Source organism: Mobula hypostoma, chromosome 6 (genome assembly GCF_963921235.1).
Source record: "Mobula hypostoma chromosome 6, sMobHyp1.1, whole genome shotgun sequence".
In the NCBI taxonomy this organism is placed as follows: domain Eukaryota; kingdom Metazoa; phylum Chordata; class Chondrichthyes; order Myliobatiformes; family Myliobatidae; genus Mobula; species Mobula hypostoma.
In genome coordinates, this window is record NC_086102.1 from 132195269 (window position 1) to 132219916 (window position 24648).

The 24648-nt window shown below is 43.0% G+C and overlaps 2 protein-coding genes across 5 annotated transcripts in view; both read left to right on the forward strand.

Moving 5' to 3' along the window:
* The window catches only part of hycc2 (hyccin PI4KA lipid kinase complex subunit 2), a 53993-nt gene extending 38320 nt beyond the window's left edge, over positions 1–15673 (forward strand). For all 4 annotated transcript variants that reach the window (XM_063051732.1, XM_063051729.1, XM_063051731.1 and 1 more), the window contains exons 7-11: positions 2070–2165; positions 3939–4055; positions 4972–5059; positions 5670–5829; positions 12345–15673. In XM_063051732.1, the coding sequence (XP_062907802.1) occupies positions 2070–2165; positions 3939–4055; positions 4972–5059; positions 5670–5829; positions 12345–12865 (982 nt within the window). In that variant the 3' untranslated portion in view covers positions 12866–15673. The remainder of the gene's footprint in view (positions 1–2069; positions 2166–3938; positions 4056–4971; positions 5060–5669; positions 5830–12344) is intronic.
* A 4140-nt stretch (positions 15674–19813) lies between these two features.
* The window catches only part of orc2 (origin recognition complex, subunit 2), a 37453-nt gene continuing 32618 nt past the window's right edge, over positions 19814–24648 (forward strand). The window contains exons 1-3 of the mRNA XM_063051733.1: positions 19814–19904; positions 20300–20446; positions 24328–24423. Of these exons, the coding sequence (XP_062907803.1) occupies positions 19820–19904; positions 20300–20446; positions 24328–24423 (328 nt within the window). The 5' untranslated portion in view covers positions 19814–19819. The remainder of the gene's footprint in view (positions 19905–20299; positions 20447–24327; positions 24424–24648) is intronic.

A 24648-nucleotide genomic window follows, 5' to 3' on the forward strand; every position in this document is an offset into this window, starting at 1 on the left:
GTCCCAACTTTTGAGTGTATTGCAGCCATCAAATTCTAAATTTGTGTGTATTTACAAAATACAATTAAGTTGGTCAGTAAAACTATTGAAAATCTTTTCTTATCTGTGTGAGCGGAACAAGAGCTACACATGCCCTTGCACTTCCTCCCTTACCACCATTTAGGGCCCCAAACAGTCCTTCCAGGTGAGGCGACACTTCACCTGTGAGTCGGCTGGGGTAATGTACTGCATCCAGTGCTCCCGATGTGGCCTTTTATATATTGGCAAGACCCGACGCAGACTGGGAGACCGCTTTGCTAAACACCTACACTCTGTCCGTCAGAGAAAGCAGGATCTCCCAGTGGCCACACATTTTAATTCCACATCCCATTCCCATTCTGACATGTCTATCCACGGCCTCCTCCACTGTAAAGATGAAGCCACACTCAGGTTGGAGGAACAACACCTTATATTCCGTCTGGGTAGCCTCCAACCTGATGGCATGAACATCGACTTCCGCTAATGCCCCACCTCCCCCTCGTACCCCATCTGTTACTTATTTTTATACACATTCTTTCTCTCACTCTCCTTTTTCTCCCTCTGTCCCTCTGAATATACCCCTTGCCCATCCTCTGGGTCCCCGCCCCCCCGCCGTCTTTCTTCCCGGACCTCCTGTCCCATGATCCTCTCGTATCCCTTTTGCCTATCACCTGTCCAGCTCTCGGCTCTATCCCTCCCCCTCCTGTCTTCTCCTATCATTTTGGATCTCCCCCTCCCCCTCCAACTTTCAAATCCCTTACTCACTCTTCCTTCAGTTAGTCCTGACGAAGGGTCTCGGCCTGAAATGTCGACTGCACCTCTTCCTACAGATGCTGCCTGGTCTGCTGCGTTCACCAGCAACTTTGATGTGTGTTGCTTGAAAATCTTTTCTTTGTACTTTTGTCAGTTAAATAAAGGTTCACGTGAACTAACATATCGCAGATTTTTGTTTTTATTGCATTTTGCAAAATATCCCAACTTTTCTGGAAATGGGGTTTGTATTTAGAATCCTGGACACTTTTGAATTTATATGCCCCCAATTATGACGACGAGAAATTTATCCAGAATATTTTTTTGAAAGTTGTTCAAGGATGTGAAAATATCTTAATTGGAGGGGATTTCAGCTTTTGTTTGGATCCAATTTTAGATAGAATCAGTTTTTTAAAAAAAAAAGTCAGGAAGGTCAGGGCAGCAAAAACCACCCTGGTCTTCATGAAGGAATTGAGTATAATAGATGCTTGGAGATGGCGGCATCCAAGGGAAAGAGACTACTCTTTCTATTAAGACAATATGATTTCTACTCTAGAATTGACTTATTTCTAATATCAGCTGAATTAGAAAGTAGGATCATTCAAACAGAATATGCCGCTAGACTACTATCGGACCATTCACCTCTAATTTTATCAATTGACATTCCTGATAAACAAAAAACATCATATAGATAGTGTTTTAATCTTTTGCTGTCGAAAAGACCAGAGTTTTGCAGTTTTATTAGAGCTCAAATAGAATTGTTCTGTGAGACGAACTTGCCCTCTACTGCCAATAATTTCTTATTATGGGACACACTAAAAGCATACTTAAGAGGACAGGTAATTGGATATGTTAAGGGAATAAAAAATAAATATGTAACCGAATTAAATGAATTGGCGAAAGAAATAACACAATTAGAAAAAGATTGTCAGAATTTAACAACAGGAAAATTATAAAAAATTAATAAATAAATAAAAATTAGAGTATAACACAAAACAAACCTATAGAATAGAAAAAAATGATACTAAAATCAAAACAACAATATTATGAATTAGAGAGAATCCATAAAGTACTATCTTGGCAATTGAGGGTGGAAGAAACCTCCAGAACAATAAATGCGATTCAAACAGGAGAGTGTAAGATTTCATATAAGCCAAAAGAAATAAATGATACCTTTAAGCAGTTCTATTCAGCTCAAGAACATTCTCACCTTGTATATGGCAGCATTTTTGTATCTGTAGCCTGAGGTAGATTGTACTGAAATATGCATGTTTCATGATACATACGTGTGTGTTTTCCAGGTTTGAAGTGCTAAGTTTCCTTATGTTGTGCTATAATTCTGCAGTGGTCTGCATGCCTAAATCTTCCTACCGCTCCCTCTGCAGTGTGTGCTCAAGGTAAGCATTGCCACAATTGTCTAACTTCTAGTTTGTTCCACAAGAATTAGTTTTTAAAATTCCTTTTAAGTTGTCATTATTTGAGAGACTGCTGTGTAACAATGATGGTGGGGGGTGGGGGAGGGAGCCAGGATGGGATGCACTATGAGCTGTGCACAATTGAGGTGCTGGGTAGGTAGAGGCTTTGGACTCGGTGAGATATGGACGTGTGCACTGTGGGAATGTTGGCATGTGATAGCTGGAAGATGCGTCTCAATGCATTCACAAGTGTAACTCTGTGCATTGGACAAAAACGAAAAATGCAGATGCAGGAACTGAGTAAGTGGACCAGTTTATTTTTAACCTTAAGTATTATTGTGGAAAAGAATCCAGAGACAAATCACAGCTGTGACTGTAGGTTGTGGGGTTGTGTCCAAATGTGTGGTTATTGTTTTGAACTTCCTGTCTCTATAAACAGAAGTTACAGAAAGTGCCTCTGATCTCTTAGTTGGCTGTTTGGTGTTTGAAGGGAAAATAGTTTACACATAATTAAATCCAAAGCTTTGGGTGTTCCAAAATGCTTTCAAGCCAAATGAAGTTGAATGAGATGTTGGTGAGGCCTAATTTGGAATGTTGTGTGCATTTTTGGTCACCTACCTACAGGAAAGATGTAAACAAGGTTGAAAGAATACAGAGAAAATTTACAAGGATATTGCCAGGTCTGGAGGACCTGAGGTATAAGGAAAGATGAACAGGTTAGGACTGTATTCCTTTGAATGTAGAAGATTAAGAGGAGATTTGATTATAGGTATACATAATTGAAGGGTGTAGATAGGGTTAATAGAAGCAGGCTTTTTCCACGGAGGTTGGGTGGGACTATAACATGGGTTAACGGTGCAAAGTTTAAGGGGAACATAAGGAGAAACTTCAGTCAGAGGGTTGTGAGTGTGGAATGAGCTGCCAACACAAGTGATGCATGTGAGCTCGATAACAGTGTTTAAGAGAAGTTTAGATAGGTACATGGAAAACGCGTATAGAGGGCAATGGTCCTGGTGCAAGCTGATGTGAGTAGGCAGTTTAAATGGCTTTGACATGGACTAGATAGGCCAAAGGGCTTGTTTCTATGATGTATTTTTCTATCACTCTATAAATACTTGCTGCTATTGTAATTTCAGAAATGCAGCAGCTAATTTGTATATAGCAAGCTCTCAAGAACATCAGACTAGTTCTATTATGATATAAATAACAGCTTGGATCTTGTGGATAATTGCATGCTGTTCACAATTTGTCTCCCCCAAAGATAACATGGGCTCCAGTTGAATGTCTCGTAAGTCTATACCTCCCAAATTCAGACATGTGATAGCCACTAAGTCACAGCTGCCTAGCTCTGGGCCCTTTTTTTTTCCTTTTTGATCAGATTAAAATGATTCAGAGTGGTTGGTTCTCTCCAAGTGATGTGTAGGAGGAAATGTCAGGTGGAATGATTAAGAAAACACTTGAAAGCTATATTTGAAAGGGTCCATGAGACAAGGCACAGAAGGGGAAAAGATCATTGAGAGATGGCACAGAGTGAAAGATGGATGATGTAAGAGAAGTAGAAATCAATGTGGGTTGAGTAGAACAAGGACGTGCTGTATAAATTGTACAGAAAGTGGCACTGAAATGAACAATCAACTGTGATTTTTGGATCAAATAGCTTATTCCTGTTCCTATTAAATTATTATTAAATTAACACAAATTGGGAAATCTGAATCGGGTGCTGTTTACTAATGCCTGGCTGGTCTCAACCAACAGGTTATGCATTTGTGGGTTTCCACGACAACGGCAGAAGATGTGGAATGAGACTTGTGGTCGGGTAATGCTGGACCCAGAGTTCATGGTGCAGATGTTGACAGCTGTTTATCATACCATGTAAGGAAATAAGGATAGAATTAGTCCTGTCATGAACTATCTGCTTACTTTCCTCTGTTATTGCCATCGCAATATGTTTTTACACTCTTCTTTCCTCTGGCATGGTGGATGTTTGAAACAATTTTCCACCTTCCTACCTCTGATATAATTAAAGTCACTTCATAAATACATTCTCTCAATGTCCATTTAAATTAAAAAAAAAAACACTCCACCACCATTCACCTGTGGCCCCAACCCCTCCAACATCCCTTCATGTTGTAAATTGTGGAGCTGTAATTGTCTCCAAGCTATTTCCTCTGGAGTGCCCCAAGAATCTATTTTGAACTTTCTGTTTGTTAAATGCATGCTGTTTGTTCAAAGGTTCATTTTTTTGTCCAAGTATGTATGCATGTACAGTATAACTCTGATATTCGTCTTCTCCAGATAACCGTGAAATACGGGGGGGAGGGGAACATTGGAGTTCTTGTAAGAAAAGACATCAACCACCTTCCCTGCATGGGGGAGAAAAGAAACAAAATTTGCAAACCCCAAGACCCCAACCCTCTCCCTGACAAAAAAAAGAACAGTAACAATAGCATCAAATCTCCAACCCCCTCTCTCACACAAAACCCATCACCCACACAGGAAAAACACTGACAAGAACATCAGACCCCAAATCCCTGACCCCTTCCTTGTACAAAAAGTAACATTTTATCCACCCACCAATTGGTGACAGCATACATATAAAAAAATTTTGTATCCACCTGCATTCTGGTAACCTCTAGCATAGACTTGTAATGTATTTTAACTTGGTGATTTCCAAATTCCTGGGCTTGTATGCATTTGATGACATAGGATGGGGAAATGGAATCTAAGGAGGAATTTGAGCTGAGCCACTAGATGTGTTCTTGAGCGTTTCCTCTGTTATTTTCCACAGATACAACGGAGAATGGGAGATGGGCCAGGAAGCACTGGAGGACCTCTTGTACAGGGCGCAGTTAGAACTGTACTCTCAACCGCTGTTGGTAAACTATTTCCTTCCACTGTTGTCTATGTCTGTGTCTAACAAAGTGACCCCTTCATCCCAACAAGTGGCTCAGTACTGTCTGATGCTCTGGTCCAGTCTATCTTAAACTGTTCATGGATTAATGCAATGCTATAATTAATTGCTCTTCTCAATACCTTGCAGTTAAGAGTCGTGTGTGTCTGTGGGTCTGGGGTCATGAATAGACTAGGCCAGGAACGCTGATGGATTTCCTTCCTTGAAGAATATTAGTGAATGAGAAAAGTTTAGCGAACTAGAATTTAACTTGCCATGATTGAGGTTAGCTCTTATGTTCCCCATTTCTGTACAAGTACTTGAATTTAAATTTTCCTACTGTCTTGGTGGGATTCAAACTATTGCCTATAGATCAGTAATGCTGAACTCTGTCAGTTTAGTAACTTAGCCAAAACTTAATGGGCAGGACAACTACACAATGCTCTGCAGGCTTGTTTGTCACATGAATGCCAACACCAATTTAAAGGGGAAATATAAACAAGCAATTTTCTATAAAGAATATTTTGGTACAATGTTTATCAAATGTAATTCCTGTTGAGTTACCATCTTTGTTCTTGTGGATTTCTTTCCTGCAGGTAGCTAATGCAATGAAGAGCTCATTGCCTTTTGACGCTCCTGACATTTCTAAAGTGGGTCGGAAGTGCCTGCAGGTAGAGGTTACACCAACAGTACCCAGGATATCCCGCACTGCCATCACCACTGCGTCCATACGAAGGCATCGCTGGAAGAGAGAAAGTAAGCAACTGGGAATTTTTTTTTTGTTGTTGGAAAGAATTAATTTCCACCAACTAGTATTTGTTTGATGCAGACTTTTCATATAAGGTTTTTCTCCTCTCAATACCCTAAATTCCAAATTTTAAAGTTTAAAAAACTTTAGGTGTTCCAGGTGATAAGTGGCATAAACAGAGTGGATAGCCAGCGGCTTTTTCCAGGGGCAGAAATAGCTAATACAAGGGGACGTACAGTAATGATAAGGTGAATGGAGGAAAGTCCAGGGACTGGATGTCAGAGGTAAGTGGTAGGTGTGTGGAACACACTGCCAGGGGTGGTGGTAGAGGCAGATACATTAGGAACATTTAAGAAACCCATAGGCACATGGGTGTTTGGGGGGGGGGGAAGGAAGGGCTTTGCAAAAGGAAAGGGCTAGATTGATCTTGAGTGGGTTTAAAGATTGGCACGGTGTTGTGGGTCAAAGGGCCTGTACTGTACTGTATCATTCTGTTTTTAAAAGCTCCCATGGCCCTGTTTCCATGGAGTTTGTGATGTTTGCCTGTGCACCCCCACCCCCCACTGACCCACTAAGGTGGAGTCAATGTCAGTGGGATGCCTGGGTGGTTGGCTACACATGGCTTACTTCCCCAACCAACCATGCTGATACAACTCCAGAACCCAAGTTTGATCCCAGCCTCTGGTTCTGATAGTGTGAAGTCATTTTCCCTGTGGGTGCCTGGGCTTGTCCTGGGTTTTCCTGTTGCATCCCTCATCCCAGAGATGTGCAGGTTGATGAGTTAATTGGCTGCTGTACATTGCACTTGGTGTGCAAGTGAATTGAAGGGAACCTGGGAGATTACAAAGGGACTGGTTGATTTGTTTACCAAAGGGATGTATATGTACTGTACGGACTCTATACCCTGCCTTTCTCCCTTCAGATAAGGGTCACCCTTAGGCAAACACTTTGCTTTGAGGAAGCAACACTTGGGATGAGACTGACCCAAGTTTTTGATGTTTTGTCAACATTATGTATGGTCTGTTGTTTCTTCTATGTACTGTACTACCTTTCTGTGTACTGTACCATCTTCATGCTGTTCTTTCCCTGTGGCCTGTAGCAGTTCCTGCTGGATGGGGAAGATGCTAAATGTTTTGTGTTGAATCCCAGATTGTATTGACCTCACACTTGATGCTGAGTCAAGCGACCCCACTTCCCTAATCTGTGACTCGTCTGAATTGGCCGGAGAGCGTGAGAGGAATGGGGAGGGGATGCCAGTATCCCCCAGACACAATCAGCAGGAACCAGCATCTGTGGCAACGGCAGAGGGTAGGCCAGAAATGAGGAGGCAGAGATCAGTGAGGCTGCTGGAAGACAGCCATGGCTCTTTACCCCAAGCAGGGCATCTTTATCCCAGTGCCTGTATCCACTCTCCCAGCGTGCATTAGTGCCTTCCCCCTAGTCTAGCAGCAAGTCAGGTAGTATCATTCTTTACTGTGCTGTGCTAGGCCAGATCCATGGCTACGAGCATGGCAAAGGATGAGTTATGATGGGCTGAATGTTTGGCTTTGAAGGCTCTCTGATCAGGGCTGTGCCTTCTGACTGTTGCTTGCATGTTCCTTGCATCTCTCCCCCCCCCCCCGCCCCCCCATGCCAGCGTGATTGTACTAATCCTTCCCCCCCCCCCCCCACCCACACGATGCACAGTTCGAGTAACATCAGATACTATGGTTCCACATCCAGGGTTTTGTGAGACCAGACAAATGTTGCTTAAAAAAAATACAATTGGTGTTTCTCAATGTCTTTGTGTAGAAAGTTCTGTTTCGAGCAGTGACTGGGTATTGGTTGGATACAGAAAACCAGAGTGAGTAAACTTGGGGGCACCAAGGCCTCGAGTTTTACTCCTGTGATGAGTTAATTCTGGACATACCCGTGTATTTTACCCTATTTACCCTTTTGTGCATTGTCAAGAATTGAAATAAGTGTATCTTGTAGAAAATGGAGACAAACGGCTCAGGGGGGGCATTGGGAGGTGGTGTATAGAAAAGGTGGGAAATATTGGAGTTGGGTGCTGAGGTGATGTTCAGACCTCTTTCTAACAGTGCATGGATGGGGCAGGTCAGTGCTCGGATTGCTGCGACCCTGACTCTACAATGAAATCTGGTTGATTCTTTCTCAAAATGTCTTTGGTTTAAAAGTATCTTTTTTTTTCTACTTAACACCACAAATCACTTTTTTTAAAAATAAAGGAGCAAAGTTGATGGTAAGTTTAAAAGCTCATTTAACTGTGTATATCTCAATTATGGTTGATGCAGTGAAGTTCGATGATCTTTGTGGGTGTTTTCAATGGATGTGGAGGCTCAAGTCTCTACTTCGTGGCTTTGAAAGCTTTGCTGCATATCTGTGCTTCTCTCATTGTGCTATCTGCTTCATTTAGACCATTTGCCTGCTTGGCTGCCATGGCAGTTATGTAGCTGGTTAAGGACAGAATGCTGGATTACTTTAGCTTGTCTGTCTCCCAATGTTTGTGTCAAAGTGTGTGTTTGATTAAATGTCCGTGTAGTTTTGAAAAATCATTATCTGTAGACCCCACAGAGTCAATTTTAAGTCCTTCATCGAGTTGAGTATATGTATACCCCATTGTTGGCCTGTATTTGGGGGAATTGTTCTGTTTTTATCTTTGGATGCTATGAAAAGGAGTAGATGATTAATACAAGCAAAATATTTAGGAAAGCTCCCCCTCAACTCTAAAATGACTACTTATGTACATTGTATTACAAAATCATTTTAAGACGGACGTAGAATTATGATTAATTTGAGGGTTGTGTTGGAGGTGGATCTTGGGGAAAAGTTCATTGAGGTGTAGCCAGCGTGCGTTGAGGAGTGAAGAATAGACTGCCTTACACTGGAATGCCTCCAATAAAATTGGTAGTTATTTATCTGAGAGCTTTTAATGAAATTCCCTGTTAGCTGCTTATGATTGACCATAAAGTTATTTGAATCACAGAACAGAACTGCATTTCTACAACAGTTTCATAACCAGCTTTCTTTGTCCAAAACCTTTCTGTAGCTAATTGTATACAGTGGTGCTAGAAAGTTTGTGAACCCTGTTGAAGTTTCTCTATTTCTGCATAAAAGAGCTAAAATGTGATCAGATCTTCATGTAAGTTCTAAATCCAGATATAGAACCCAATTAAATAACACAAATTATCTTGTTCATCTACGGGGGTGAAAAAGTACAGTCGATGTTTCGGGCTAAGGGCCTTGGCCCAAAACATTGACTCTACTTTTTGTCCATTGATGCTGCCTAGTCTGTTGAGTTCCTCAGATTTCCAGCATCTGCAGACTTCATCTTGTTTATACTTTTTCATTTATTTATTGAGAAAAATGATCCAATATTGTATGTATTTGTTGGAAAAAGTATGTGGACTTTTGCTTTCAGTAACTGGTGTGACCCCCTTGTACAGCAATAACTTCAACCAAATGTTTCCAGTAACTGTTGACCAGTCCTGCACATCAGCTTGGAGGAATTTCAGGCCATTCCTCCATACAGAACTGCTCCAACTCTGGGATATTAGTGGATTTCCTTGCATGAATTGCTTGATTCGGGTCCTTCCACAACACTTCTGTAGGATTAGGGGCAGGACTTTGATTCGGCCATTCCAAAACACAAATTTTCTTCTTTTTTTCCTTTTAAAATCATTCTGTTGTTGATTTATTTTGTCTTACGGATTATTGTCTTGTTGCATTATCCATCATCTGTTAAGCTTCAGATGACAGACTGCTACCCTGACATTCTCCCATAAAATGTCTTGATACAATTTTGAATTCATTGTTCCTTCAATAATTGCAAGCTGTCCAGACCCTGAGGCAGCAAAGCAGCCCCAAACCATGATGCTCCTTCCACCGTGCTTTCACAGTTGGGATGAGGTTTAGGTGTTGGTCTGCAGTGCCCTTTTTCTTTGAAACGTAGCAATGTGCATCTCTGCCAAAAAGTTCAACCTTTGTCTCATTTGTTCACAGAACATTGTCCCAGAAGTGTTGTGGAACATCCAGGTGGTCTTTTGCAAACTTGACATGTGCAGCAATGTTTTTCTTTTTTTGGAGAGCAGTGGTTTCCTTCATGGTGTTCTTCCATAAAAACCATTCTTGTTCAGTGTTTTTCTTATAGTGGACACATGAACAGAGACTTTAGCAAGTTCTAGAGGTTTCTGCAGATCTTTTGCTGTTACCCATGGGTTCTTTCTCACCTCCTTCAGCATTGCACGTTGTGCTCTTCGTGTGATCTTTGCAAGATGCCCACTCCTAGGGAGAGTAGCTCAGTAGCACTGAATTTCCTTCATTAGTAGACAGTTCCTCTTATTGTGGACTGATGAACACTGAGGTCTTCAGGAATGTTTTTGTAGCCTTTTCCAGCTTCATGCATCTCTACAGTTCTTCTACGGTCCTCTGAAAGTTTTGATCGAGGCATGGTGCACATAAACAGATCTTTCTTGAGAAAAGCAGGCTCTGTCAATAACCTGACTATGCGCCTTTTCTATAGGGCAGGCATCTCTACAATCCACATGTCCAATCTCAACTAGTTGATTGGAACATCTGACTCTAAATAGCTTTTGTAGGAGGCATTGGCTCAGAGGTTCACATACTTTTTCCAACAAATACATATGATATAGGATCATTTTCCCAATAAATAAATGAACAAGTGTCGTTTTTTTGTTATAGTTTTAGGATTTACATGAAGATCTGATCACATTTTAGGTCATTTATGCAGAAATAGAGAAAACTCTGTGGGGTAAAACCTTTCCAGCATCACTGTACTAAGTATAGACACTGTTGTCATACAGGAATTTCAGCATTCATTTTGTGCACAGAAAGCTCAGCAATAAAAATCTGGTGAAAATTAGAGCTCCTGATGTGGCCGCCTTTATATTGTGAGACCCGATGTAAATTGGGGGATCTTTTGTGGTACACCTCTGCTCCATTTGCCAAAATTGGTATTTCCCAGTGGCCAACCATTTTAATTCCTATCCCCATTTCCGTTTTCACATGTCGGCCCATGGCTGCCTCTTCTACTACCATGAGGCCACTCTCAGGGTGGAGGAGCAACATCTTGTATTCCATCTTAAGTAGCCTCCAACCCTGATGGCATGAACATTGATTTCTCCTGCTGGTACTTTTATTTTATTCCCGCCCCCCCCAATCTCCACTCTGGACTCGTACCCCTTCTCACCTGCCTATCACCTCCCCCTGGTGCCCCTCCTTCTTCCCTTTGCTCCATGGTCCACTCTCCTCTCCAATCAGATTCCTTCTTTAGCCCTTTACCTTTCTAACCATCCTGGCTTCATCTATCACCTTCTAGTTTGCCTTTCCCCTTCCTCCACTTTCGTATTCCTGCGTCTTCCCACTTCCTTTCCAGTCCTGATGAAAGGTCTTGGCCTGAAATATCAACTGTTTATTCATCTCCTGACCTGATGAGCTCCTTCAGCATTTTGTGTGTGTTGCTCTGGATTTCCAGCAGCTGCAGAATCTCTTGTTGGCGATAACTGGTTGATCCTTTTCATCAATCCTTCTTGAAATATTGTCTAGGTGCTTGGGGGTGGGGAGAAGCTTCCCAGGCCCACACCTCAAAGACCGCAGTGGTTCGAGTTGGCAGCTCACCACCACCATCTCGAGGGCCACAGTAATCAAATGTTGGTTTAGTTTATGAAGCCCACAGCTCTTGAAAGAATGAGTAAAAATACAAACAGTGCCACAGATTAATTTGCCTTGCCTGAAGGGGCAAAGGGAATTTACATTTAACAACATCTGAAAGATGCCATCTCTGACAATGCAGCACTGCAGGAAATGTCCACTGGGTAATGGGCTCAAATTCCTTAACTGGGACAACACAACCTGCTGACTGAATGGTCAGCGTACATGCAAGGGGAGAACTGTCAGACTGAGGGAGATGCTGAGTGGAGTCTTGCGGGTTTAGTGGTTACTAATATAAATTAATGAAATAGGATGACCAGTGAGGAAACAGGATGCAGCTGGTGATTTTAAAATGTGGCAGTTAGTTCATGAAATTTGCAGACTGATTTGTACACATTTTATTTTGTATTTTTTTATATCCTGCCTTTGAACTAGGTCTTGTTTTTGGCCCCCACACCCTGCTATACTCATTGATCTGCACTGGTGTTGGGTTCAACGACAATTTACTCTTTTAAAATCCTTTAATTTTCATTCCTCTAACTTTCACCAGTCGTAAAATCATCCAAGTTATTTGCACTCCAGCCACTCCACCACTTTACATGTCCCTGATTTTAAAATTCCACCATTTGGCAATATTTTGAATCCTTGGAATTTCTTCCAGCCTAGTGTTCTCCTCTATACGTGATGCTCCTTTAGCTTTTATATATCTGGCTTAATGCACTTTTTATGTGATTCGGTGTCTTTTCTATTACGGTAAAATGGTTTGGAAATGCAAATTGTCCCTGGAACTGGAGGAAGGAGTGTGTGTATCTGTCTGTCAGACTTGAATGACAAGTTTATTTTTGCTTCACAGATCTGAATGCTGCAAGCGGAGGAGAGGAGCCCATACACGTCACCGACGCGGATGAGGGATTCTCATCGGGGGCATCTAGTAGCAGCCAGCCAAGTGGGTCCAAGAGTAGCAGTCTGAAGAAAGGCCCCAGCAGCTTATTAAACCGGGATAGAGATCAGGCAGAAGGGAGTCGCAAGCTCCTGGCAGCCCGCTCTGCCACTGACACTGTGGAGCTGACTCCTGTGAAGAAACACCTGCTGACTACGAGTGGTCCGCCGGTATCGAAGGCAGGAGCTGTTGGCTTGGTGCGGACGGCCAGCACCTCCTCCACCAGATCCTTCGACCGGGTTAATGGGAGCCAGGCCTTGGATGGGAGCTCCAATCTGGCCATCAGCAACACCAACAGGTTTTCGACCATCAGCCTCCAGGAAGAGAAGCTGGGCCGAGACAGCGAGGTTAAGGAGCTGCTTTCCCCAGGAGCTCCACTAACCAAGCAGTCTCGATCGCCCAGCTTTAACATGCAGCTCATTTCCCAGGTATAGGCAACCACAGTCTCTCCCGTCCTTATCTGATCAGTACTGCCTGGAAATTTTATTTTAACTTCATTCTCAGTGGGAGCTGCCCCCTCCTTCCCCCAACTCACTGACCTTTCCTGATTTCTGATCTATTCCACGTGATGATTATTGTGCAGAATAAACAAACTATTTTGTATTGGAAGAGCAATAAAAGGAGTCTGTAGGAAGTGGGCTGTTGTGTGCTGTGTGGCTCACACACAGTCTGCTCCCTACCTCGTCTTCGGGTGATGTGCAATCCATTGGTACCAGTCCAGACTGAGTACTGGAACTTCAGACCTTCCACGGCAGGTGATCCTCCGATGTGCCCAGCTCTCTTTCTTTTTGCAGTCTGACACTGACTGTCTCTCTCATAGACTGGTCCATTTTTTCAGAGTGCACTTTGCTGCCTTCAAAAAGGCCCAAACATTCTTTTGCTTTCTCTTAAAGGAAAAATGAACTTTGTATTGCCACAGGCAGGGACCATTGCCGGAGGAGTAGTTTTATCTTGGAGCAGCCCAGTGAATGCATATGGCTACAAAGCATTCTGACTGCAGTTTACTGGGCTGACACCTAACCCACACCACTAAGCTTAGGCTTTAGGAAAAAAATCTTAAGATTTGTAAAGCTGTTTCCTTGCGATGTGTTCGAATTAATATTGAATTCGAATGCTTAACTGTGTACAGTTAAAGGACGTTACCACTGAAACCGTAAAGGGTGGCAGTTTCTCATTGTAGTCGTTCCTTTGCCCCTTTCATATGTCTCCTGATGAGCTGATAGTTGTAGAGCTGAAACTACACTATTGTTCATACTTTTTTTTTAAGCATCTGTGCACCGGGGTGGAATTTGGAGCATTAAGCAAAGACCATGGGGCCTATTTAACATTTCTAAAACAGCATTGGAAATGTTGCCTTTTATTCCGATTCTCCCTCAATGCTGATATTCGTTACACTGGGGCTCAGGTGACCAGAATGACCAGTCCCTTGGGCATGTCTTCCCAGAATCATTAATCGCTGGATCATAATCATTCTCCAGTAGCCATTCATTGTATGATGAGTTCACTTGGTGTGCAACAAGGGAACCTTGGCACTAACCTTTTGGACTCACTTCCTGCACTGGTTACTGATACCTACTCTTAACTTTGCAAGGTTGTGTGCACCCGTACTTGCACACTTAGCAACGCCTCTCTGTTTCTACCTGTACATCTTTATGTCATGTACAATGGATGTTTACTGATGAGGAGTTTCTTGTGTGCACAGACATCTGCACTAATGCCAAAGAGTTCTGGAGTGATGTTGAAGAAGCTAGCTCTGTTCAACACAAGCCAGGCTTGAGTTCATGGCAATGACTTGAGTCATCTTTGTGGGTTTGGAGCTGACTTTTATTTAAAAAGATGGTTAGTCTTTTTTTTTTGTGTGGCAGTCTTGATGCTTTCAGTTACTTGATTAGATCTTGAAAACACCCATTATAAATATCACTCCTCCATCTTGGACTTATTTTGGGAAAAGCCACAGTACATGAAAACGTTTTCTCTTTAATTCAGCTCTGGAGCACACAAGAATAGGGTTTCCTGGGATCAGAATACTTTCAGACTGGAGTTTGTTTTTTTTTGGATGCATCTAGTTTTTTTTTCTAAACAAGAAATCCTAGAAGGGTACACAAAGCTTTGCCTCCGGATTCTGCACTCTATCCTCCTCGTAAAGGAATGTTTGGGATCTTTGGAATGTTAAACCTCACTGCCACTCCCAATGAATACACTGCCAGGCCAAGGAGAGTTCTCCCTGAGCATGCGGGATACTTCCAGTTTGGAGACCAGTGTCTGGGCAGGTGTGGTGGAATCTCTGCCTAAAGAGGATTTGATTAGGCTGTGGCCTAGCCATTATACTATTGGATCAATTCTGGTATGTTGTTCAGCTATAACTGATATCGAGGTATAGATTAAAATGATATTTGTTTTGCACATTTTGATTTTACATTCCGCCATGCGTGGGTGCATGATGGCCTGGGATTAAGCCACCTTTTTATGTTCCAATTTCCTTTCGCAAGTGACCAAGTTAATTAGGCAAGAGATCTTTAAGGCTCAGTTGGTCTTGATGTAGTTACAGGAGTTTCTACAGTACATGTTTGATTGAGCAACACAGGTGTTAAATTTGTTTAATCTTTATGGAAATGGGACAGTGATCCTTTTATAATACCTAGCGATCTTGCCATCTATGGAGCTAATGGACCTGCAGGAAGCAACCCATTATCTGCAAATTTAAACTGCTGTGTTTGTTTGGTCTTCTGTCTTGGTGCTTGTGAACAGATATAAATAAAAGTATTTATTTTGCCCAAAGAATGTTCAGCTGAAGTGAGAGCAAGTCCAGTGACTGGCTCAGCTGGAGGTTCCAAGTAGGAGAAGGAAACTTTCTCATCCCTCCAGCTGTTCTGGTGAGTGTTTAGATCCATATCTACTGAAAAGTGAGTATGTTCAGACTAGAATGTTCCTGAGAGATTCTCAGTAGTCAGGGAGCTGCACTTGGGTTGGGTTAAAGGAGCAAAAGTAGAATCTAGTGGAAATTCGAGTCTCGCTGATTGGATTGGTGCATGTAAATCTGTCATTCTTTGAACAAAAATCTTTTTTTAAATTAAAAAAGAACTATACTGTTTAAGTAAGATGTGAATGTGATATTGTAAATACCTGTCAGATTAAAGATTTTAAATGTGTAAATACAGATGTATAAACATTCAGATCAGTCTGCAATGCAGAGAAATTATCTATCTGTAATCTCATTTCCTGGAATAAATACTGTGCTGTTTCTGGAGTATGGTCTTGCTGTTTCTTGATTTATTTCTGTGTCCTTTTAAGATCGAGTCTTTCTGCCTCTAGAATGAGCATGTCGATACTAAGATCGATGAAGATGGTGGCTGTCATGACAGCCAGTGGATCGGATCACATTTGGCATGATGCAGTTATGCTTGGTTTGTTTGAGAGGTGGGGATGTGAATCTCCTTGGACAAGCTCCAGCAGATGTGCACGTTGGCTCTTTGTGCAAACTATTGAAGACTGCAGTGTTCTTCAGTAAAAGACCACCCCCTATCCCATAGACCACGAAGACCAAGTAGAAGCTGATGTGCCCCGCCTGAATCCAAGTCCTCGGCAGTGTTCAGTGTAGCCATACTGTGAAACCTTTTGTTGATGTTTGATGGATTTTTGATACCTCTTGCCTGATTATGATGCTTCCTTCAACAGTAATAAACCAGCAGGCTGCATGGTGAAGATGATGAGTTGTGTACTGAGCACTAAGTCTTATCAAACCAGCAAGTTTAAGACAGGAGATGAAGTGGGTGATGGTCCATGTCAGTTTGATGCCAGCCCAGAACTCTGCACTGGATTACAATAGTCATAATTTTCTGGAGTTGCTTATGAATAGCCTGACTTGAGGCTGGAGTCAGAATGTGTGGCACAGCTGAAAGGGTGGATGATGATTGATGTTTCATCAAATGATTAAAAATGACATTTTGTAATTATGATCACTAGACAGGAGAAATAGTATGAACTAGTCATTACTCTCAAATACCTGGCCACGCAGAGAGGAGGGGGCAGAGGGGAAATGGACAAACTGGGTGAGTGACAGTATAGCAGATAAAATAATATCAGCAAAATGGGGTCAGCCATATTGGGTTCACATAACAGAAAAACAGTAAACTGAGATTAGGCAGTGTTGATGGTGACTAATGACAAAGCAAATACAAGGCACCTCTACCACTTCCTCCCTGGCCTCTCATGAGACCTGGGGGTGCACTTGGTCAAACCCTGGGGATTTGCCCACCGTGATGCACTTCAAGGTTGCAAATACCTCCTTCCTGATAATATACATAATATCTGACACTTTATTGCCTCTATTTCTTTGCCATCCATTATTTTCTCCTTCGTAAACTTTTGAGAAACAGGCTTTGAAAATGTGTCATCTCCTGTGTCTCCACACGTAGGTGGCCCTGACGGTTTTCAAGAGAACCAAGTTTTTCCCGAGTCACCCTTTTACTGCTAATTTTACTGAAGAACCTCTGGAGATTATCCTTAACCCTGCTTACCAAATCCAACTCGCATTTCTTTTTGCTCTCCTGATTTTCCCTTTTAACCATGATCTTTTTATATTTGTCAAGAAATTCATTGGTACCCAGATGCGTAAACACAATGTATGCTTCATTCTTTTTCCTGACCAGAGCCTCCATCTCTCATCAGTCAGAGTTCATTGAGCTTGGTATAACTATCCTGTGGTCCAGCAGGAACATGCTACCCTGGATTCTTGATGTGACTGCTTTTTTTTAAAAAAAAAAGAAAGAAAGAAAATTCCCATTACTAATTGTTCCTTTGCCTTTAAACAGAGTCTCCCTGTCATTTCCAGCTCGATTCGGCCAAATGCCTTCAAAATTGGCCCTGGAATAGAATAGTTGTACATGTTAAATCTTTTTTTTCTGTAACCGTTTTAAAACTAAGAATTGTGGTTACTGGACTGCTCCCCAACCGCCAATTCAGTTAACTGGCCTGCACATTCCCCCAAGAGGAAGTCCAGTATTGCACTTTTCCCATGTAGGTTTCTCTGTATATTGTATGAGGAAACTGTCTTACACACCACACAAATTACACCCCATTTTGGCCCTCTGCACTAGCCCTAGGCTAGTTGTTACTGGAGAAAATCAAAATCTCCCTCTGTGTACATACATCTATTGATGCTTCTGGACACTTCTTCAGTGATGTTCCTGGAATCATCGGGTGTTTCGGGTCTTTCAACATCATACAACCTCCTCCAGGTGACCCAGCCGGGGCTGATCAGACCCCAGCTTGTGTCCAGATGACTAGCTACTTATGACTCCATGGCTCCCCTCTTTTGAGCCACAGCCATCTTGAGACCCTCTCTGCCGCATCGGTGGTACTGCGGATGGCTCTTCTCTTCCTCTCTCCCTCGATGCCCAAAATGTTGAAGGCCCTAATTAAAGAACGGGCTATGAATCCCCTACAACCAACCTCCACTGGGAGACACCTTGCTCTCCATTCAGCCTGCTGACAGTTGCTGACCAGTCCTGCGTACTTGGAGAGCTTCCTTTCAAAGGCCTCCTCCAAGCTATCTTCCCATGGGACTGTCAGCTCCAGCAACACCACTTGCTTAGTAGATTCAGACACTAGGACATAGTCTGGTCGCAGGGTGGTGGCTGCGATATAGTTGGGGAACTTCAGCTGCCCTTCGAGGTCCACCAACAGCTGCCAGTCCCTTGCAGAGGTCAGAATGCCTGCAGATGTTCTTTTGGCAGGTATTGGCTACTCCCCAGCTCTGACAAAGGCAATGGTCTGCTTGGAGGTTCGGGACCGCTTCGCCCACTCAACGCCTGCACTAGTATCACCTGTATTCTCACAACTACATGCAATTTCTTGACACATCTGTGACTCAAGTTCCCACTGACTATTGGGGGTAGGGTGCCTATAATATATTACAGTGACTACCCCCTTATTTCTAAATTCTACCCAAATGGCCTTGTTAGATGGTCCCTCAAGGACTTCCTCTCTAAGCACCGCTGTAATGTCCTCCCTCCTCCTCCTCCTCCCAAAAAAAGCAACATCTCTCCACTCTTGCCACTTGCTATTCCTTTATCACATCTAAAGCATCCGCATCACAGAACTTTAAGCTGCCAGTCCTGCCCTTCTCTCAGCCAAATTTCTGTTATGGCCTCAATATCCTGGTCCCTAAAGACAATCCACTACTCAGTTTGTCTGCTTTATCTGTTAAGCTATGTATATTGAAATGGATGCAGTTTAAAGTAGGTTCTACAGTATCTCCCCTCTTACTGTAAACATGGCTATCCTGATTGCTAGGTTTGCACTCTTTGGTTGCTGCACATGCCCCTGTCTTCTGACCGCTCTTGAGTCCCAACCCCTCTCTCTCCCCGGCCCCCCAATCTAGAGCAACACAAAAAAGTACTGGAGGAGGTCAGCCAGCTATGAAAATGAACAGTGAACATTTTGGGTTGACAGCCTACAGGACTGGGGGGCAAAAAGGGTGAAGAGACCAGAAAAAGAAGGTGGGGTCAGAGGAGAGGAAGGAGGACAGGTAACGAGGTGGGTGGGGGAATGAAGTAATAAGCTGGGAGGTGGTGGGTGGAAAAGGCAAAAGGGAGGGAAACGAAGGAACGTGATAGGAGAAGAGAGTGGACCATAGGAGAAAGGGAAGAAGGAGCACCAGGGGAGGTGATAGACTGGTGAGGAGAAAAGGTTAGTGGCTAGAGTGGGGATCTAAACTTAAGTAAGAGGGAGGGGAAAAAATAAGTGTTGCTTTTCCAACCTGAGATTGGCCTCATAGTGGCAGAAGAGGAAGCCGATGGACCGACATGTTGGAATGGTAATGATGAAAGGAATTACAATGGTAGGTCATTGGGAAATTCTGCTTTTTGCGGTTGGAGCGGAGGTGCCCTGCCTTGATGGCATAAGCAAATTTTCCATGAAAACATTGCTGTGTCTGTTTCATTTCTTAATTTGCAGTCTGTTTCTATATTTTGCTATAATTTTCTCACTTCCCTCATCTGTTTTCTCATGTTAACTTCTCGCTCCTTCATTTATCTCATCACCCCTTCATTTTTTTTTCCACTTCGCAGTTCTGTGCCCTCATTGAATTTTCCGATCCTCTGTATTCTGGCTTTCATTCGTAGTTTCTTGTACTTTATTTATTCATTTTCCCTATCTTCTCCCCCCACCATCTCCTCCTCTATCCCACCCTCCCACTATCCAACTCTCCCTTCCCCAATCCCACTCACCCCCGTCTGTGTCTCCGGCTCTCACACTGTCGCGATAGACTGCGGTGCGGATTGGTCAATTTTGTGGATGTCGTGGATTGGTTGAAGTTCCTATCTGTGATTGGCTAATTGATCTGGCCAGGCCACCTTGGATTGGTTGCCGAGGCTCCTCGTTCTGAGATGGCGGCGCCAAGTTTGCGGCGCCGTGAGCTGCGTTTCGTCAGCGACAATGATGTGTTGGGGCACGTCTCGGAGAGCGCGCCGGGTAAGCGGGTAGGAAAACCCGGGGGTGAGGCCGGGGCCACGTCTTATTAGCGACGCGGGACATTTCCGAGAACTCTGAGAGAATGGGCTGAGCTCAGCAGCACGCCCTGGGATAGAGGCCGGGGACACTTGGCGGGGGATTGGGGGTGCGCAGAAGGATGGGGTTGGGAAGGAAGCGGGACGGGTGGGATTGAACGGTGGGTATTGATTCATGAAGAACGGCATGAACAGTAGGTATGGAATGATGAGGTTACGGAAAATGATGGTAGTGCGGGTCCACTGTCCACTCCTTTTGTTTTTTTTGCCACTGTTTTTCCACTTGAAAAAATGTACTCCTTTGTTATGAAAGGACAATATGCCACTTATTGTTAACAGGTTTCTTGTTTGGATTTTCAGGCAATAAGCTGCAGAACAATGTGACCCGGCTATTCGTAAAGGCGAAATCAGTTCCCAGGCAGTGGAAGGAGACACAAGCAGACGGGGAGAGTACCGAGACATTCAATGAACAGGATTACGTTGAGGCCCTTGGAGTAGACAGCACAGGTGTTGAATACTTTGCAGGCTGGTGTATTCTGCGCATTGTTTTAGTGCATTATTTGACCTATTGACTCTGCTCTGCCATTTGACCAGAGCTGATTTATAGCCCCATTCTCCTGCTTCTCTCCATGTCCCTTGATACCCTTACTAATCAAGAACCTTTCAACCTCCAAAGATTTGATCTCCGCAGCCACCTATGGTAAAGGATTTCACAGATTCATCACCCTCTGACTAAAGTAATTCCCTGTCACGCATGTTCTTAAGTGATGTTCTTTTACTCTGAGGTCTGCTGTCTGGTCCGAGCCTCTTCCCACTATTGCGAACATCCTCTTCCTATTTATTCAATCCCAGCCTCTCAATATTTGGTAGATTTCAATGAGGTCAGCCCTCTTTCCTCTCTGTACTCCAGCAAGTACAGGCCCAGAACTAGCGGAGGCTCCTCATATGTTAACCTTTGCATTCAATGAAAGTGAATGTTCTACTTGCCTTCATCACCATCGACTCAACCTGCAAGCTGACTTTTAGAGAATCCTGCATCACCCCCGCCATCTGTGATATCTCCTCTTCTCATTGCTACCATCAAGGAGGAGGTACAGGAGGTTGGAGATGCACTTTCAGGAACAGCTTCTTCCTCTCTGCCATCAGATTTCTGAATGATTCATGAACTCTACTTCACTATTCCACTTTGAATTTTTTTTAAATTTTTATTTTACTTTATAGTAATAGATTTTTTAAATCTTGCACTGTATTGTTGCCTCAAAATAATGCATTTGTTGTCAGTGATAATAAACCTGATTCTGATCAGACCTTCGAGCTCCTCAAACACCTTCTTCGTAATAGCAACTACGCTCTTTTCTGCCATCTGGCATGTTTTGGTGACTTCCACAGTGAAGACTGATGCAAAATGTTTATTTTGTTCCCAATTACTACTACTGCAGTGCTATTTTCTAACAGTCCAATGTCCACTCTTGTCTCTCTATTTATGTATCTGCAAAATCGTTTGGTATCCACTTTTATATTGGCTAAATTGCCTTCCCATTTCATCTTCTTTTCCCCTTTAGTGTTGCAGTAACTTACAATATGTATGCCCCCTCTTCTTCTTCCTCTCAAACTACAGGGTGAATTCTATCATATTATGATCACTGTTCCTAAGGGTTCCTTTATCTTAACCTCCCTGATCAAATCTCATTCATTGCACACCAAATCTAGAATTATCTTTTTCCTAGTGGGTTTAACCACAAGCTGCTCTTTAAAAGAAAAATCTCTTAGGCATTCTGCAAATTCCTTCTATTGGAATCATGATTTTTCCCAGTTTATCTTCATATTGAAGTTCCCCCATGACCACTGTGATATTGCCACTCTTCATGGCTTTTCTATCTCCTGTTGTAATTTGTACCCATATCATTGCTACTGTTTAGAGGCCTGCATAGCTCTACCCACAAGGATTCTACATCTTCTGATCCTATGTCACTTCCTCCTAAGGATATGATTTAATTCTTACCAACGGAGCTACCCCACCTCCTCTGTCCACCTGCCTGCCTTTTCTATACAATGTGTATCCATGAATGTTTAGCTTCTAGCTGTTGTCTTCTTTCAGTCATGACTCTGATGCCAATACATACAGTACCTGCCAAATTCTAACTGCTTTGTTTTGTATACTGCATGAATTCAAATATGTCGTCTTAAATCTTGTATTCAACACCTCTTCTGAAAATTTTCTCCGTGTTGCTTGAAGTTAAATTCTTATCCCTTGGTCTTTTTTAAAAAAAAAAAATTCTGGTGACTTAAGTAATCTTTTACTCTTCCCTTCCCTTTTAATTTTCTGTACTTTTCTATACTTCTGTAGTCTGTTGAACCCAACCCTCACTATTTTGTTTAAAACCCTAAACACAGCCCTGGTTATTCAATTCTCCAGGACACTGGTCCCAGCATGATTCAGGTGGAGCCTGTCCCATTGAAACAACTCCCTCCTTCTGCAGTTCTGGTGCCACAAATTCAAACTCACTTCTCCCATACCATTCTTTGAACCATGCATTTAAGTCTCTGATCTTTTTGACCATGTGCCAATTTGCATGTGGCTCAGGTAGCAATCCAGAAATGATTATTTTTTTGGTCCACCATTTTAATTTAGTCTCTAGCTGTTCAAATTCCCTCAGCAGAGCCCCTTAACTTGTCAAGCCTATATTGTTGGTACCCACATGGACCATGACAAATGGATCTTTTCCCTCCCACTCTTAATTCCCTCTGTAGGTCAAATTAAGTGTCCCAAACCTGCGCACCAAGCGGACAACACAATATTCTGAACTCTTGATCCTTGCGGGAAATGGAATAAAACCAGCCCAAAACCAGGTAATCATGGCAGAGATGATGGGCGAAAGGATGGAGAGAGATGTGTCCAAAGTTTGTACCTGTGTCCTTTGAAAATACGATGAGGAGATAGGACAGCAAGACAGGTAAAATAATTTGGAATATACATTCACTGGCCACTTCAGTACATCTAGTTAATGTAAATATCTAATCAGGCAATCAGTGACAGCAACCCAGCGCATAAAAGCATGCAGACATTGTCAACAGGTTCAGTTATTGATCAGACCAAACATCAGAATGGGGAAGAAATGTGATTTTGGTGACTTTGATTGAGGAATGATTGGTGCCAGATGGGGTTGCTTGAGTATCTCAGAAACTGCTATCTCCTGGGATTTTCAGACACAACAGTTTCTAGAGTTTACAGAGAATGGTGCGAGAAACAGAAATCATCCAGTGAGCTGCAGTACTGTGGGTGAAAATGCCTTGTTAATGTGAGAGGTCAGAGGAGAATGGCCAGACTCATTCAAGCCTACAGGAAAGCAACAATAACAAATAACCATGCATTACAGCAGTGCTGCAGAGAAGAGCAGCTTTGAACACACAACAGGTCAACCCTTGAAGTGCATGGGCTACAGCAGCAAAAGACCACCCCGGGCTCCACTCCTGTACTTAATAAAGTGGCCACCTAGTGTATAGTGCTCTATCTAACTGCTGGGGTAGAAGCACCCCCCCCCCCACAATACAAGTACCAGAATATTGTGCATTAGCAAAGATTTATGATTGTGAACTTGAGTTATAATGCCTCATCACGGCGCTGTGTGTTCAGTGCCTGTATTTAGCTTTTTTTTTAGCTTATGAGGACACTCAGTCTTCGTTTACTGTCATTTAAGAAATGATACAATGTTCCTCCAGAGTGATATCACAAAAAAAAGGACAAACCAAAGACTAACACTGACAAAACCACATAATTATAACATATAGTTACAGCAGTGCAAAACAATACCATAATTTGATAAAGAACAGACCATGGGCATGGTAGAAAGAGTCTCAAGTCCTGATCAACTCCAATAGTCCTCGATAGCAGGTGGCAAGAAGGGAGAAACTCCCCTGCCGTAAACCTCCAGGCACCGACAACCGACAACTGCCGATGCATTGGAAGCACCCGACCACAGCCGACTGACTCCGTCCGAAAACTTCGAACCTCCGACCAGCCCCTCCGATACGGCCTCCCGAACGCCATCCTCCGCTGAGCGCCTTCGACCTTGTCTCGGCCGCCAAAACAAGCAAATCTGAGGACTCGGAGGTCAGCTCCGGAGATTCCAGACCACACAGTAGCAGCGGCAGCGAAGCGGGCATTTCAGAAGTTTCTCCAGATGTTCCTCCGTGCTCTCACGTCTTGTCTCCATCAAATCAGAATTGTGCACGGTAGCCTACCTAACAAATACAGATATCATTCTGGAGTGGCTGTGTGCACTGCGTCGTGCCGTCATCTTCTCCTCCTCGTATAGCTTTTCATGTTATTGGAACCCAAACGTGAGAGGTATGGTTTGAAAATCTGAACTGAGTCTTTGTGTTTGCAGATTATCCCAGAAATTCAGATGATGCGGTGCCTACAGCGGGTGGTGATGTCTTTACCTTTCAGAGCATCAAAAGGGGAAACAAGATGGCAAAGAAGGGTGAGTACAAGGGCCTATCCTTGGAGGCGGGGCATTGAGGACCTTGGGTTTTTGCCCAAGAAATTGAGGTATGTAATACTTTATTGCCAATGTAAACAAATCTGCTGCTGATCTCAGACCATGAGCTTGTAGAGTTCCTGACCTGTGATACTTAACTGCCAATGTTCTGAGATGGAGTAATGCTCTACACGGACTCATAAAGACTTGATATTAATACGGGTGATT